Source organism: Bos mutus, chromosome 20 (genome assembly GCF_027580195.1).
Source record: "Bos mutus isolate GX-2022 chromosome 20, NWIPB_WYAK_1.1, whole genome shotgun sequence".
NCBI classification, from domain to species: domain Eukaryota; kingdom Metazoa; phylum Chordata; class Mammalia; order Artiodactyla; family Bovidae; genus Bos; species Bos mutus.
The window spans coordinates 21246993-21263284 of record NC_091636.1 but is presented as its reverse complement, the minus strand read 5'-3'; the positions used below and the strand labels follow the sequence as shown (position 1 = coordinate 21263284).

The 16292-nt window shown below is 34.3% G+C and overlaps 1 protein-coding gene across 4 annotated transcripts in view; it reads right to left on the bottom strand.

Annotated features, from left to right (window-relative positions):
* Positions 1-1298: 1298 nt before the first annotated feature.
* The window catches only part of KIF2A (kinesin family member 2A), a 68050-nt gene continuing 53056 nt past the window's right edge, over positions 1299-16292 (bottom strand). For all 4 annotated transcript variants that reach the window (XM_070357511.1, XM_070357512.1, XM_070357513.1 and 1 more), the window contains exons 16-20: positions 15648-15715; positions 11300-11450; positions 8027-8128; positions 5121-5256; positions 1299-3014 (exon numbers count right to left, since the gene is read on the bottom strand). In XM_070357511.1, the coding sequence (XP_070213612.1) occupies positions 2929-3014; positions 5121-5256; positions 8027-8128; positions 11300-11450; positions 15648-15715 (543 nt within the window). In that variant the 3' untranslated portion in view covers positions 1299-2928. The remainder of the gene's footprint in view (positions 3015-5120; positions 5257-8026; positions 8129-11299; positions 11451-15647; positions 15716-16292) is intronic.

Below are 16292 nucleotides of genomic sequence, written 5' to 3'. Positions count from 1 at the left end.
TAGGTAAGCCCGAGCCTGCTACTGCCACTGCATGGTACCAGGCATATATTACTTCTAGGCATTCCTTGTAAATGAGCATCTCATAAATTTGTATGCATTTTCATACAAAAAATTCATAGACTTAAAATTTCAAAGAGTTTTATAAATCAAAACTGACTTTAAAGTTAAAATCTCTGCTCTTCAATTTCAAAACCAACCGACCCAACCAGCCATTCTGCCACAACCACAGGTTCCCAGGATTCATGATTTCTGGGTAATTAAAAATTTCAATAGATGTCATAAATAAGTCTAAATTAGCTACAGTGTTTAAATCATTATCAATATTATATTCAATATTGTAAATGCCCTTTAACAAAGAATTATAGTAGCTATTTTATTTATATAAGGAAATTAATTAAAATATTTTCAGTGACATTTGGTTTTCTTTATACCTAGTTTAATAGAAGGAATGTCTCCAGATTACTTTAACAGGGGTCCATACAGCGAGTGAACCTAGAAGGAAAGCTAGGTTGTTTGCCTAAACAGATTTTTTAGAAATCTGGCCTCAAAGTTATATTAAAAACATTCCTATATAACTAAAATAATGTATATTTTTAGTTAATTTTAAATAATTATTAATAGGGATATCAGTTTTCAAGTCTGAGAAAGGAAAGAACGTTTAATCCAGATCCAAAAAATGTAAGTCATTCTTTAGACAACAACTGCATAAAGCCACTTTTGTACATAAATACTACATAAGCTTAAGAGCAGGTTTTTTAAAATCACACAAAACTACTTAGCAAAGTTTACTTGTACCATCTCTATCTTTAAAGATTTAATTCAGCTTTCCCTCTTATTTCCCTGTCCTATGAATTGCTTGCTGAGTTTTAGTCCCTTTTATAACCTTTAGATTTCCCTATCTGTAAAACAGAAAGAATGGATTATACTACCAAGATCCTTTCTGGTACTAATTTTTAATATACTTTGAATGCTATTCAGAATGAAGCCTTTATAGTATAAGGCAGTGTATTTCAATTTCAGGAGACCTTCCACAGATACAGTACCCTTTTAATTTAATACATTAAGACTAGTCTGTTGTGCTTAAAATGAGTAAATTCATGTATCTTTATGCCCTTTGAAGGTTGGTTAGGCTCAGAAACTACATTTTTAAAAAGCCTCTGTAAGGTTAATACTAACAGTTCTCCATTCTTCCTCTTTTCCTTGAAATAAACACAAGTAGAACATATCTCACAGCTGCAAGAAAACCTGAGTTCCTTCCAAAACAAAGGTGATTGTATTGAAGTAAATTGTCTCTAAAACTCATTACACAGATTTAATTTATTAATAATAAGCACACTGTGAAAATCTACATTTGTACTAGATTTCAAGTTTACAGAGGAGCTTTTCACCATGGTGTTAGGATTTCCTATAACTACCCTTTGAATTCTATGGACAGTGAAGTAGGGAGTCTGGCTCATATGACTCTCTGTTCATAGCTTCCCTTTAGCCCACAGGAATGAGCTGGTAGTTCCCTAGAGTAAATCAAAACAAGATATCCCTGGGAGACTTTTTGTTAATGTACTCCTTAGACACTATCCTGGGAACCGAGGGAAAACTCCTAGAGAGAGATATAAATCTTCTAACAAAATATTTACATGAAAAGTGGCCAGTTTTCTTCCTTGGAATAGCAATCTGTAAAAATAAATGCCACCATTTAAAAAGTAGCATGCCCTAGATGAACTGATTGGTGAGAATTTGGTGGTTCTCGCCAAATAGTGGTGAAACATCAAACATTAGGTAATGGGTGGAGCTTGCATTAGATCTGCCTTTTATGGCGAAGTCAACTCTTTTTTTAGCTTAAATTCTTTTTCAACATAAGTTATGTACTGTCTACACTTGACTTAAACCTAACAGTTCTATTATGGACTACTTTCAATGTACATGTACATATTCATGCATCAGAAGCCAATTTCCTTTGTACCATTTAAAAAGTACATTTTGGGGTGCTAATGGACACTTCAACTTAAGTAATGGTATTGGTAAAGATCAAATTGCACTATTAGTCTTGTTAATACCACACTGGAACACACACTGCGTATATATGTATTATCCTAAGATAAAACTCTTTTCAGAATTTCATTACTTTTTATTATACACCAACTAGTTTATATTTTAGTTCTTTACAAAGAAAATGCTAAGAAAATTATAACCACATGTTATATGGTTTTAAAATCATAATTCCAGATTTTTTACATATAAGATGGAATGGTCCAGCAGCTATGTCCACTGTCACAGACTTTAGTTCCATTCAATGATATGGCACATCCTGCAAAATTAACTAGTCACACACACAAAAATGTCTCAATTACAGTAAAAATGTACACACAATAAAGGTAATTTACAATGACAAATAAGGAATGTAATTTATCTTGGCTGTGCTTCAGAAATTTAGGGTCAATAGCCTTAGTCAAGGCACAAAGCAGGAAGAGGTGAGCACAGCTGTTTCTAGAAGTGGGCAAGGTATGTACAATCACTGATGAGGTATGCATGCACGCAAAGGATTTAAAACTGCTCAGTCTTGCTAAGAAAACTGAACTGAGTTAAAAGGAAATGCTGTGGCTTCCCCTTACTATTCACCTCTGGATCAAGTCCACAATCTTACTTCATCATATAGAAAATAAAATTGGCAAGGATCTCCAAAAGTAACTCACTATCTGGGTAAATGAAACAAAATGCTTCACTATTCCCAAATCTTGGTTGTGCCTCCTGACTAGAAGCATCTTGTAGACAAAAGAGTGTTTCACAAAATTGAAATGTCATTCAGGTGAAGGGACAAGACATTTTCCACAGACACTTAAGATTTCAAACTTTCAAATGGCCCTTACAGCTGAACCATTGTTATGTTACAGTAGCGAGGGTTCTGGGGATCCTTTAGCAGCAAATGCTGATTTAAAGGGCACGGGGTCTCTTCGGGTTGATTTGCTTGCTGGCCTGTTCTTCTTCTTGCAGAGCTGCACGAAAAGATTTCACTTTATCTTGGAAAAAGAAAAGAAGAAAGTAAGTTTTGCATTACATGTGATACAGTACATAATTTTATGCATCCTATCAAGTCATCTCTTACAATGTCAACTCAGGGTTTTTCCTTTTGTTCTTTGTGGTCCAGAAACTCAGAACTAAACGTAGTGCTCAGGTACAGCAACAGATTCAGATTCTGAGAAATGCTTGTGGGGTTTTTTTGTTGTTGTTGTTCTCTTCACAACAGATTTCTGTTCTATTTGGCCTATTTTACAGTGTTCAATTTTAATTTCTTTGAATTCCTTTTTACAGTATAAAAAGGAATGTATGTAAAATAGTTATTCTCAGAATATTAGAAAATGTCTGCTTTCAATTCCTATTTTACCTTTTAAGCTATGAAATTTTAAGTGCACATGAATTTTTAAGACATGTTACTTTCTCCTTATCGGGGATTACAAAAGGTACGATGAAGAAGGGAGATTACAGAATATACATTTCTTGGTCTTAACAGTTCTGTCTTACTGTCTGTTCTATCATGTACTGATTCAGAGTCACATAAGAGTAAGAAATAGGTAAGTAAAAACTGGAAGAGGCAAGTAACTGTCAGCTGTGTGAAGATGAGAAACCTTTCTACAGCAGTGGTTCTCGACTGGGGGTGCTTTCTGCTCCCCTCCCAGGGACACTGGTACCGCCTACAGACACTTTTGATTGTCATCCTGGGGTGGCGCTACTGCCACCCAGTCAGTGGAGACCAGGACAGCTGTAAGCCCTGCACAACGCACAGGAGATGGCGCCTTCCAGTAGCTTCCTAACTGAAAATGTGTTAGTAGTGCAGATTATGGCTTTCAAAAAAAAGAGAAAGACACAGTGTTGGAATCTCAATTTCTTTCCCCTCTTCCTAAGTACAGTGATGTTGAAAAAGTTGATTTTTTCTGAAATTTAGAAAGGAATATAAGGACTTCTGGATCTGATGCCTGCTACAGCTCTCAAATTTATATTAATATCAAAATTATATTTGGTCAATTTTTTTTCCTAAGGACTGAATTATACAATTTTTAGGTAGTAATTTCTTCAAAGTTTGGATATACTTAATATTTACATGAATCCTGAGAAAAGGAAGGGAACTAAGTTGAAATCTACATCTTGCATTGAAAAAAATAAGGATACATTGTGATCTGTCTCCTGAATAAAATGCATACAGAAAGCTGCTTATGCATTATGGCAGATTAGAAAAATGATCAAAACACGTTAAATCAAGGCTTGAATATGAAGAACATGAAAAACAGCAAATGTTAGAAACCCTACATCTGCACAAACAATTCTAAATTGGCAAAATGGTCACTGCTGACTCTGTAGGATATAATTTCAAATAACTAACTTTACAAAGAACCTAGTTTAAAAAATTAAGCAGCTTGTTTGGTGCTAAAAAATCTAGCAACTTCAGTCAAGTTTCATGTTGCACTGCATGTACACACAAAGAAGTCTACTTGCATATAAATGAAGATGGCTAATTTGCCAAAGCCTAAGAAATCAGCACATATAATACGTGCTTATCTGAAGTCGCACAGATAAGCTAACTAAAAAGCCAAGAAAGAAGACATGGCATTTGGTAAGCCACATGCTTCCCTTCATAAGCAAAGCAGAAAGACTAGCTGTTTGGAACCTTTCCCCCTTCATTTTCTAAAACAAGAGTTCAAAGGAAAATCATGACAAAATATGCACAGAAAGGAGATGCAGGTAGGAGGTGATAGAAAGATGACCTGGAATAGATCTAAACCAAGGAAAATAATACTGAAAAGAATTGGCCTAACAAAGCTCTGCATGGGTATATAAAACTTAAAAAACTTGTTAAAATGTATTTTCCCTCTTTAATCATAAGATGTCTATCTTCTCCAAAGACGAAAACAAAAAAGATGACTAGAGAGCACTTAAAATATTTCATGTTTCATTTTCAGGGGGAAAAAAAAAAAAAAAACGGAATGGTGGGTTGGTCTTTATAACTCTAGAAAGATGCTAAACGTGCCCATAATTTTCACTTCAGATGTCTTTTTACAATATGAAATCCTCCCACTAATTACATACAAATATTAGGCAGATTTCAAACGATAAAATGAAAACAGAATTACCCCGCAGTTCAGTCAAAATGTCTATTTTTTGCTCAAGAATAGCTTCAAGTTGCGTGGCGTATGAATCCACATCATAGTCTACTTCTTCAGTCATCTCTAGGAGAGCCTTTTCATCTTCTAACCATCGGATAGATTCCTAAAATGACCCCCCCCAAAAAAAAACCCAGTAAGCCTCTTTATAAGACAGAAACCAGTGTATAGATTTATTTTAAATATACTCAAACATACTCAAGACAGTATTCTCTGAAATATTTATAACCATAAAACATCTTTATTTATAGAATAAAATCAAGAAATATTTCTTTACATTCAAATGCAAACATGATAGAAAAAAAAAACGTCCTATTTTTACTTTGAGCGGGGTTTAGGGGAGGGAATGAATCAAACACAGACACACACAGACCCACATCCCAACAAGTGGGGTTTGGGAAGGGAATGAAGCAAACACACAAACAGGTGGAATGAATCACACACGCACACACACCCATCAATGAGCAGAGTAAATCTCAAAACCTCAGCGATCCCTAAAACAACAGGTGTAATAGAACTTCTGAGCAATCTCATGAGGCCTATGGGAGACTATAACTTGTAAATTATCTGATATCCATTTGGGCCTCACAGAGGTTGCGCAAAGAGGTAAACAAATTCGAAACAGTAGCTCTTCAAAATTATTGACTGTAAGGAAACACTGGATAGCTCCCGTTTTTTTGGCTGCACTGTGTGGCTTGCAGAATCTTAAGCGTTCCCTGACCAGGGACTGAACCTGGGCCCTCAGCAGTAAAAGTGTGGAGCCTAACCACTGGACCACCAACGAATTCCCAAGAAAGCCCATTTAGAAGAGTCAAGTGAACCACTAAATAGTAACTAATTACTACTATTCCTAAGTGCTTTAACGAAACCACTGTTAACTCAGTTTAGATATGTGGAATTTATGAATTTCATTTTTTCACAATGCCATGAACCATAGATTATTAACAAGGTCAGATCATTTTAAATTAAAGAGGGGATATAAATACGGACACTTTCTAACTTTTTACAGTACACACAATTTCACTTTTCCAAACACCAATGTAATTCAATGACTAATTACAATTAGACTATATATCACCATCTATTAGAAGACTAAATATGCATTGATTAAAACACAGGCACACAACCTCCCAGTAATTTTTCTTTTCCTTCAGCTATACATTTAATTTTTAGAAACAAAACCCCAGTGTGAAAAATGGCAGTTCACAGAAGGGAGGAACAGTGAATAGAATTTTAAGACTATTAGATTGAAAGTCAGAATACTCAGTTCTTCCAATAAACAAATTTTAGACTTCATTATAAAATGGCAAAGTGGGAAATGATGGGCTTCATATGACACTTCATTCAAGAAGGGCATAGACAACTACATATAATGTAATTTTAGTTGCTGAATTTATTAACTCACTTGAATACATAATATATATTAAGGGCATATACATATATATGCCCTTTATATACATATATATATACACACCCATTATATATGAATATATAATAAGAAGGGCACAGACAACTATATATAAATGTAATTTTAGTTGCTGAATTTATTAAATTACTTGAAACAAATCAGGTAAGAAGACAGGCAGGCACACTTCCTAAGAAATCTGTTTTGAGAAGATAAGTATACTTCACTTTAATAAAGCATTCACAAGTCTACTGCTGAATTCCAAACCAATTCAACTATGCTGCACACACAACTACTCTATAAATGTACCAATTTAATTCTGACACATCAAGCATAAATTTCAATTTGAAAGCCTCACTAAACAACAAAGTTCGTGTCTGACTCTTCTGCAACCCCATGAACTGTAGCCTGCCAGCCTCCTCTGTCTATGGAATTTCTCAGGCAAGAATACTGGAGCGTATTACCATTTCCTTCCAGGTATCTTCCCAACCCAGGGATCGAACCTGCATCTCCTCATTGGCAGGCAGGCTCTTTACCACTGAGCCACCAGGGGACCCTGTTTGAGTTTTACGGGTGTTCTTATTATTCTAACAATTTTCTTAAAATTACAAGAGTCCTTTTTGATTTAATCTAAATACCTAGGGCTCTTCTTAAGAGAGTCATAATAAGGGTTTGACTTTAACAGTTTTAATCATTGTGTATCCAATTCTACAATTATAAATAGTTCTCATATTTTTGAGCCCGTCATCCAAATGCGTGAATTGCCTAGAGTTGAGGAATGTTAATATTTGTTTACAGATAAAGATTTCTTCAATATCAGAGAAGGATATACAGGTTAATAGGACAAAGGATTTATAGTACTGTGGGAAGGGGGTGGGGTTCAGGAGCAAGCCGACCACGCAGTCTCCATAAAGATGTTCAAATAGGTATCACTCTCCAGAATATTTTCTTGTTTAATAAAGAGGGGAGGATCATACAGTAAAAGGTTTTTTAAATAGGCTGAACACACAAGAGGATAAATACCTAAGGAGTTATGGCTATATGAAGGGATATATTCCTCCTCATTCATCTGCAACTGATGGCTCAGTCAGTGCAGTAACTCTCCTGAAATAACCTTCCTTTTCTGCAAAGACTAACTCTTCCTCAACTGCCCTGATACCCTTTAGAAGAGTTTTCCAACTGCCTACCATGAAGAAAGAGGTAAAGGAGGGCAGAAGATCAACTCCTCTAAAAATAGACAACTAACAAAAGCAAAGAAAGTGGGAGAATAGTAGAAATCAACTACATCTTTTTCCCACAGTTGCAAAGAAAGTCTGTTTGTAGTCATCATTCATTCTATTCAAATATGCCCTACAAATAGACATATGCATAAACATAAACAAGGGCTTTTTTAGATTAGTGTGACATTCAAAAGTCATTAGTAGCTAATTTTTCAGAAACACATGTGATTGAAGACCCCACCATACTTCACCTGGAATACTGCCCTGTGATCTTCTACAACTTGTTCTTCCATTTCTACCATTTGTGAGACAGCTTCGTGAAAGGTAAACAACTGTGGGGAAACCTCTTCTTCCTTAAAATAAAAACAGTTTAAAAACTATGACATAAGTTTATATTTTAAATGTTATAATAAAAAAGTGATTTTTCTATGTCATTTACAAAAATGCAACTGAGAAAGTGAGGAAGCCTGAATATTAAAGACTAAAAATAAAAAACAAAAGGCAAAACCAGAATTTCTTTTCATGGGTCAAAAATATTTAACATTCAGTAAGACAACTCAAACTTAAATGTATCAGTAAGAGATAGTTTTCACTTAGCCCAAGCTTTACTACAGAATTACTCTAAAAAAGCAGTCTCTTTCAGGAGTGCAACTGTTCAAAAGTACACTTATCACAGGCTACAAATATACTGAAATATTTCCTCAGCATTGTCTATTTTCACTAAGAATTCATATATATGTCTTAAATTTCTTTTCAGTATAAGAAGGAAAATGTTGAGTTTTAAGTTCATTCAATGTTCATTTAAAATAACACTTCAGTATAACAGAGATGTAAATATTACATCCTTCATGACTGTGACTATCAAATTGGTATTCTGAAGGTCTTAACTCTTACTAAATTTAAACTCTGAATTGCACTACATAATTTACTTATTGTTTTTTTACAGAAGTTTTAATGGATAATTCATGACTCTACTTCATCCACAAAAAACTACAAATGTACACATCATATATTTTGGTCCTATAACAAGTCAAACTTCTCCAGCTTTGTTTTCTTTGTTGAGCTTCCTTTCCAACGCTACTATCTAATGATTTATTTCCTCAAAACGCAGCCACAGTGATAGAGAAGTTCACTTAAAATTGTTGTATAAAATATCAGTGCAAAAGCAACATTTGTCAAACAAAATACACAATTCTAAATATATGGGTGTATCTTGGTTAAATTAAATATTGTAAGTAGACATTTGACTCATCAATACACTACCATCCCTACAAGTTTATATAATCACATTAGCTAAAGAATTTTTTATTTTCTCTTTGCGAAAAGAACCATCTATCTGTTTTTAATCAGGACATGCAGGCATGAGTCTCTCATATTATGTCTTTCTGGTAAACCCACAATCAAAAACCTTTACTTATTTATCTGCCCACCTCCCTGCCAAGCCCAGAACGTCCTGTGTTTCCTTTGCTTCAATATACTATGCAAATTCCTATCACTTCCATGCAGTCCATGCAGAGAACTTTTTTATCTATACAACTACTTACAGAATTCTAATGCACTTGATTATCCTCTTAGTCTGTCTACTGTATTACTTTTATCTCCAGAGTATGTCCTAGACACGAGTCCATTTTACCTACCTTGTTAAAATTTAATGTAGCAGTAAGAATATGTAACACACGCATCAATAGTTGAACTATCTCAAGATAGTTCCTTGGGGAAGGCAAAGTTGAAAGAAATTCACCCTCTCTCATACATGGAGAAGGTTGCAAGAACCCATAATGTCACGCTTAAAAAGCGTCTAGATTAGTTCTAGTGACCTAGCCAAGCTCTCCCAATTAAGGTCCCACAGAGACCCAACAGATACAAGAATAAAATGGGAGAGATATGCTGTAGGGCGTGCCTATCTCATTCTGGTTTTCTGTATCTTTGAAGGCACCATATGCAGGAGCAAGGCAGGGTTGCTTTAAGGATTTCAAAAGCAACTACAGTCTCTTTCAAAGCTTTTGGGGGACAGAGGATAGACTCACACCAGGATTTCATTTTTAGTTATTTATCATCTACGGTTCAAAGTTGAGAACTCTTATTTAAACCCGGTTTCTTAACTTCAGCATCACAGACATTTTGTGGGGGTTTGTGGAGGGAGAATGTCCCTGTGCATTGTACGATACTGAGCATCACCCCCCGCCTCAACCCACTAGATCTTAGCAATACCATCCCACTTGGGATGACCAAGATGTCTCCATACATTTTTTTCCCTGGAGAGGGGCCAAGTCATTCCTGGTTGAGAACTGCTGCATTAAGTCCTGCTTTATTAATAGGAAGTATTTTGGAACATGATAACAAAATTAGTATGTTCATTTGTTACTCTAGAATATTTGGACTTTAAATTTAGCTGACATAAGATTCACTCGGGAATAACAAAGACCCAGACTTCAATCCTGCCTGGCTTCAGCACGTATTACTTAATCTTTTAGAAAATGTGAGGATTATGTCAGTTAATAAAATGCTTAGCAAATATGTGTCATGAGGTAATAAGCAACTAATAAATGCTATCGTTTATCATTATAAGAAAATGCCACTTATAGGATTCTCAGTGGGAAAAGTGATACAAAACTATACAGATTATACATTTTAAAAATGAAGTTAAATAACTATGTGAAAATATCTGTGCTTTTTTGTTATTTTTTAATACATCTTTGTCCTTATGCATTATTATTTTTGAGCAACGGGGGAATCAAAATTTTAAATAATGAAATGTCACCAAACATTCAAAAATACAGAAAGCAGCTAGGTGTAATAAATGTCAGATTTTTTCATTTTTGATATAGTTTATGAGTCCTTTCAGTATATATCCATGTGTCTAAAGTAATCTTGTTTCTAAGCTTTATGTATAGAATATATTGCATGTACAATTCTCAAACTTGTCTGTTTCCTGTATTACTTTAAAAATTTCCCAATTTTAGGCACTTCCCTGGTGGCTCAGTGGTAATGAATCTGCCTGCCAATGTAGGAGACAGGGGTTCAATCCCCGATCCAAGAAGATCCCACATGCTGCAGAGCAACAAAGCCAGTGAGCCACAACTATCAAGCCTGTGCTCTAGAGCCCAGAAGCCAGAACTTCAGAGCCCACGTGCCCTAAAGCCTGTACACTGCAATGAGAAGCCTGTGCAACTCAACTAGTGAGTAGCTCCCGCTCAATGAAACTAAAGAAAAGCCCGTATGGCAACAAAGACCCAGCACAGCTAAAAATAAATCTCCCAATTTTAATCAGTATAAAATCTGGAAAAAAGAATAGTTAGATCAGGGGTCAGCAAACTTTAGTACATATTTTGGCTTGTGAGCTGTATGGTCATTGTCACCTCTGTTCTTAACAAGCATGGCCATACTTCAACAAACTTTATTTGTAAAATAGATGGCAAGCCCACAAGCTTTAGTTTATTGATTCCTGATTTAGAGGCCAGTTTTCACTTATTCTAGTATGTATGAAACAACTAAGATAATTACCATTATATTATGTCACTTACATTCTGTTCACAAAGAAGTTTTAGATCATCCCTCTGAGGGGAACTGCCCACACCCCACTGTGCCTCTAAGTCATCAATCTGATTTGGGGGATGGTGCATTATTGGACGGACGTCACCAGCAGCAGTTGGATCCACAGTCAGTTCTTTAACCCTATAAACACATAAGAGGTATCTTTAATTAACAAAGACTCATGAGGGATAAGAAATATCAACCTATTTAATATAAAAGCAATTCAATTAACATATTAATATTGATGATGTCAGCTTTCCAGATCAAATCTAACTGAAATCTGTGGAAATATTAAAGGTATGCTGAGATATTAAACTTAGGAATTTACTTAAGTACAACTTTATATAATTACTTCAAACATAATTACTGTGCATAACAAATTGAGAATCAAAGTATGCTATTCAGAATTTCAAAATAAATAAGAGACATGTGATACAGTTAAAAATGTTACAACAGTACTTAGATTAATAAATGCATCATTGTAAAAAATCAGTTTTTTTTTTGGGGGGGGGGTGCTGCTGTGTGGCAGGTAGGGTCTCAGCTCTCTGACCAGGGATTGAAACCACTCTGGAGTGGAAGCACAGTCTTAACTACTGGACCACCAGGAAAGTCCTCCAAAAATCAAAGAATTTAATATACTTTGCAGATTTTTGGTAGTTACAAGGCTCAAATAAAATTAAAATACCTACACATGAAATATTTCTAATCCATAAAGATCAGAAGCTGTAAAGCTTTATCATTAAAAAAAGTTTACCCCCTTATACTCAAATTTACACATTTGGGAGAGGTACACTTTTTTTTTTTTTTTAATTTATATTTACTTGTCACACCATGCGGCATATGGGATCTTAGTTCCAATCAGGGATTGAATCTGCACCCCCTGTGCTGGAAGCATGGATTGTTAACCACTGGGCCACTAAGGAAGCCCCCAGGTATCCATTTTTTAAGTCAAGAGGATCCTTGTGATTTCCTTGCACAAAGAATGTAAACTTTTCCTTTTAAATAAGACAGTCTATCCTTCAATAATAAATATGGAAAGATGACATCATCCTTAAAAATATGAGAGGGGGAAAAGGAAGCCTGAATTCTAAATCAACATTTTAAAGCAAATAAATGAATAAAGTATGTAAAAATTAAGATCATGCAGTATAACCACCACCTGTCAAACAAAATGAAAATGAAAAATAAAATGGCTCAGGACAAAAGAAGTATATGCCATGAAAGTAAATGCTACGAAACATTTATATATAGCACAATCCAAAAGAAACTATTTAAAATAAACATCGTATGTATAGAATAAAGTAGACCTGGTAATCGAAGGAGAAAAGTCGTCATACTCATAAGAAGGAGAGAGATCAGGGCGACTGCCACTACCCTGTGAGAAGGGAATGTCTGATGGACTAATTCCAAACTCCTTTACTCTGCAGCACCAAACAGCAACAAATTAAAAGAAAATGCTCTTGTAAAGACAGGAATGCACATTTCAAGTTTTCATTTAATACTAACTTGATTAGAAAAGGATCAACTTTGTTGTGACAATGCATTTACACTATCTTAAAAATAATTAAAGTTAAGAGGTTTTTGAACCCCTCTGTTCTATTGATTCCCTAACTCCATAATTCTTCCTTTTCCCAAGATCTTTTCTAGAAGTTTAACTAGACCATCAATTAAATTTGAAATGCCCTGTATTAAGCTACATGACCACTCGTGTCTAACTTCCTTCTGTAGTCAATACCATGAGTATTTTATAGCATTAATGAGTCCTCAACAGTCTTGCAGTCTTTTCAAACAGGACAGAAGAGAACTAAAGTCCTAATGGCATACAATCTTTATACTGAATTAACTTCTTTCCTATGCACCTAGAATGTATCAGTTATGAAGCAACTTTGGAACAAACTGAAAAAACAGTCACTCAAATAATTTTCTGTGTTTGGTGATTCAGATGATGAATCATGGCAAAGAAAATCCTTTAGCAATGGAATTTTAATTGTTCTTGACAATGTCTCTAACAGGTGTATTAACCAAATCACGGGTTTTCTGCACCAACTTTTTTGAGTTCCTATATCCTCTTTGGGCCAATCCTACTTAATAACAGCAAGCAATATTTATTAATTACTTTCTATCAGCAGATAGCATGATTAGTATTTCTCAGACATTATTTAACCATTACGACAATGTTGTGATATTACCACCATTTTACTGATAAGAAATTGGTTCAGAGCAATAAAGTACCTTACCCAAGTTCATTCAGTGAGAATGTGGCCTAACTGAGGTTCAAACCTGGCTGAGTACAAATTTTATGTTTGAACACTTCAATATATACCAACCATATTCTCTATTTTTCTCATTACTTCTCAAATTAAACTAAATGAAATTACTGTTTATACACATCAAAATAGTCACATAGATAAAACTAGTAATATCTTATACTTAGAATCTTTCTTTGACCTTTTGGTAATGTCTACTCTCAAAGGTTCAATATCACATTCATTTGCCCTTTATCCTTTATAGTCACTTTATAAAGCTTATTTACATACATGCTGACAAACCTAAATTTCTAATACTGAGTTAATCACTTTTTTACTCCCAACCCCATTACTTATCTTATTCTTTCAGAATATCCTAATTTAGGTACCCTTTTAGCCCCTAACCACACATTTTCCCTCTATTCAAAGCTCTCTTGCCCAAGCTGAACTATACTATATGCAGGAATTATATTCCTCAAATGAGCTATCAAAGGAGGTTGAAAATCTTTATTCCTAGAGATATGGAAATAAAAGACAGAACTGTTGGTCCCAGATGGTTAGTAATGTTGCAAATGAATCACATTACATGATAATAAATTAAAATATTTTACTTGGGTCTAAATGAACTAGAGGAATAGCCAAATACAGAAGTCTGAAGACATGAGGGTTTTAATTCTACAGCAGGACTATAACACTAAGCTGTTCCTCATCTCTCCCATGAACAATTCTGAAATAAGAAGCATTTTAAATTAGTGATAAAAACCCTACAATACCAAAAATGTTCACTATAAAGAATGATTAAACATTCATAGCCAAGATTTTATAATTCAAAGTTTAAAAGGGATTAAATTTAAAAATAAAATTCTATTATATTTTTTAAAGAAATTGTTATTTTTCATCTTTTGGCAAAAGCTAAGTTTATACTTTTCAACAGTTTCTACTGATGATTTTTTTAAATCTCTTAAAGCAAAAGCAAAATACCAAAGAACAAAGGGTGTTCTCATTTATGTGAAGTTCAAATACAGCTACCTATATTGTTCAAAGATACATTCATAGGTAGTAAAACTATTTTTAAAAAGGGAGAAAGAAAGAAAATTGAGCAATTTATTCCAAAATCAGGATAATGGATTAATGGATTGAGATTTATGTATTTATGCATGTTATTCAGGATCTGTGATCAGGATGGGACACATGGGGAATTTTCTGGGGGTACTGGAAATGTTCTATTTCCAGGTTTGATGACTAGAATTTGTACTTTATAAGTATTCATTACATTATATTATGTAAAGTATGAAGTTTTCATTTATTATGTTTGGGTACTTTCCTATATGCATATATATTTAACATCTTAATGGAAGATTAAAAATAAAGTCTCAATAGTGACTAAAACAAAAGCAGTACAAAATACTCATGTTTAGCAAAATTAAAAGACTCATCACACTAGAAATGGAATACAAAGAGGAATTTTATCTTTAGGTTAAAATCACAAATGCAGTATGTGATAAAAGAAATTTTAAACTATATAAATAGTTATTTAAAACAAGAGCAATGGGAACAAATTGTTTTAATGGTGTATAACGCTTTCTGTCCTCTCATTTGTAATAATCCAATTGTCTATTCAAGTTTGTAACTATATTTTCACCATATAGAACACCACAAAGAATGGTGCTATCACTATTAAATCCCTAGATTTCCCATGTATAACATTTAACATTATCAGAAATAACTGTTTAGCATATAGCAAAATAATTTAAGAAATACAGACTGCGCCTGATACTCACTTACTTTTGAGTCTTAACATAATGAGAACTAATACTACGAAATATAACTTGGTTAAATGGAAAAATGTATCATGTTCTTGAGTAAGACCAATTCTACTAAAAATGTAACTGTCTTCTCAAGTTGCTCAACACAACCCTAATTATTTTTATTTTTAGGATGTGATAAAATTATTTTAAATATCATTTTAACAAATATCATGCAAAAATTTTTTTGAAAACGGAAAGAACAGTAAGATTTACCCTGTAAGATATTAAATCAAATCAGATACTGTTCTATTCCTTTTGAATTTCAAAATAACCATATCTCATACCTATTTGCATATCTTAATGTATTGAGGGTATTTTCACAGGATGCCATTCCTGGAGAGATTGTGGCAATCTATGGGGGGAAAATGCAAAGATAAAGAAAATGTTATAGATGACAGTAATACTGACACGTGGTTCCTTAAGGTCTAATCTTAATACGGTCTCCCAAAGGAAAGAAACTCCAAGGTAACTCAGTATCTCACACATGTAGTCATATAGTAATTACAAACTCCAGTTAAAATATAAACAGCTCTAACAGCACCACAAAATGATCAAACATCAGGCAGAGAATGGAGGTCAACACCTCAAAGAAGGGAGTAACACTGAGTACTCACTGCCCCTCTTTTTGATAAATTTTTTTTTTTGTCTAAGGGCAAATTGTGCTGCTGTCACATAGGACAACTAAAACTTCAATAAAAACCTGGAGTTTCACTAGTTAAGAAACTAAATAAATAAAGCACAGTTTGGAGGTGGGCACCATAGCAACTGGGAAGTGAAGTCTGTCCCAGAAGAGAAGTAACCACAGAGTGAGAAACTCGTGTGTGTGTGTATGTATACATACACGTGAGTACTCTACCCAAATACACACATTACCCACATCTCTGCCTGACCCCCAAACTGGAGTACACAAGGCCGACTATAAGAAACAT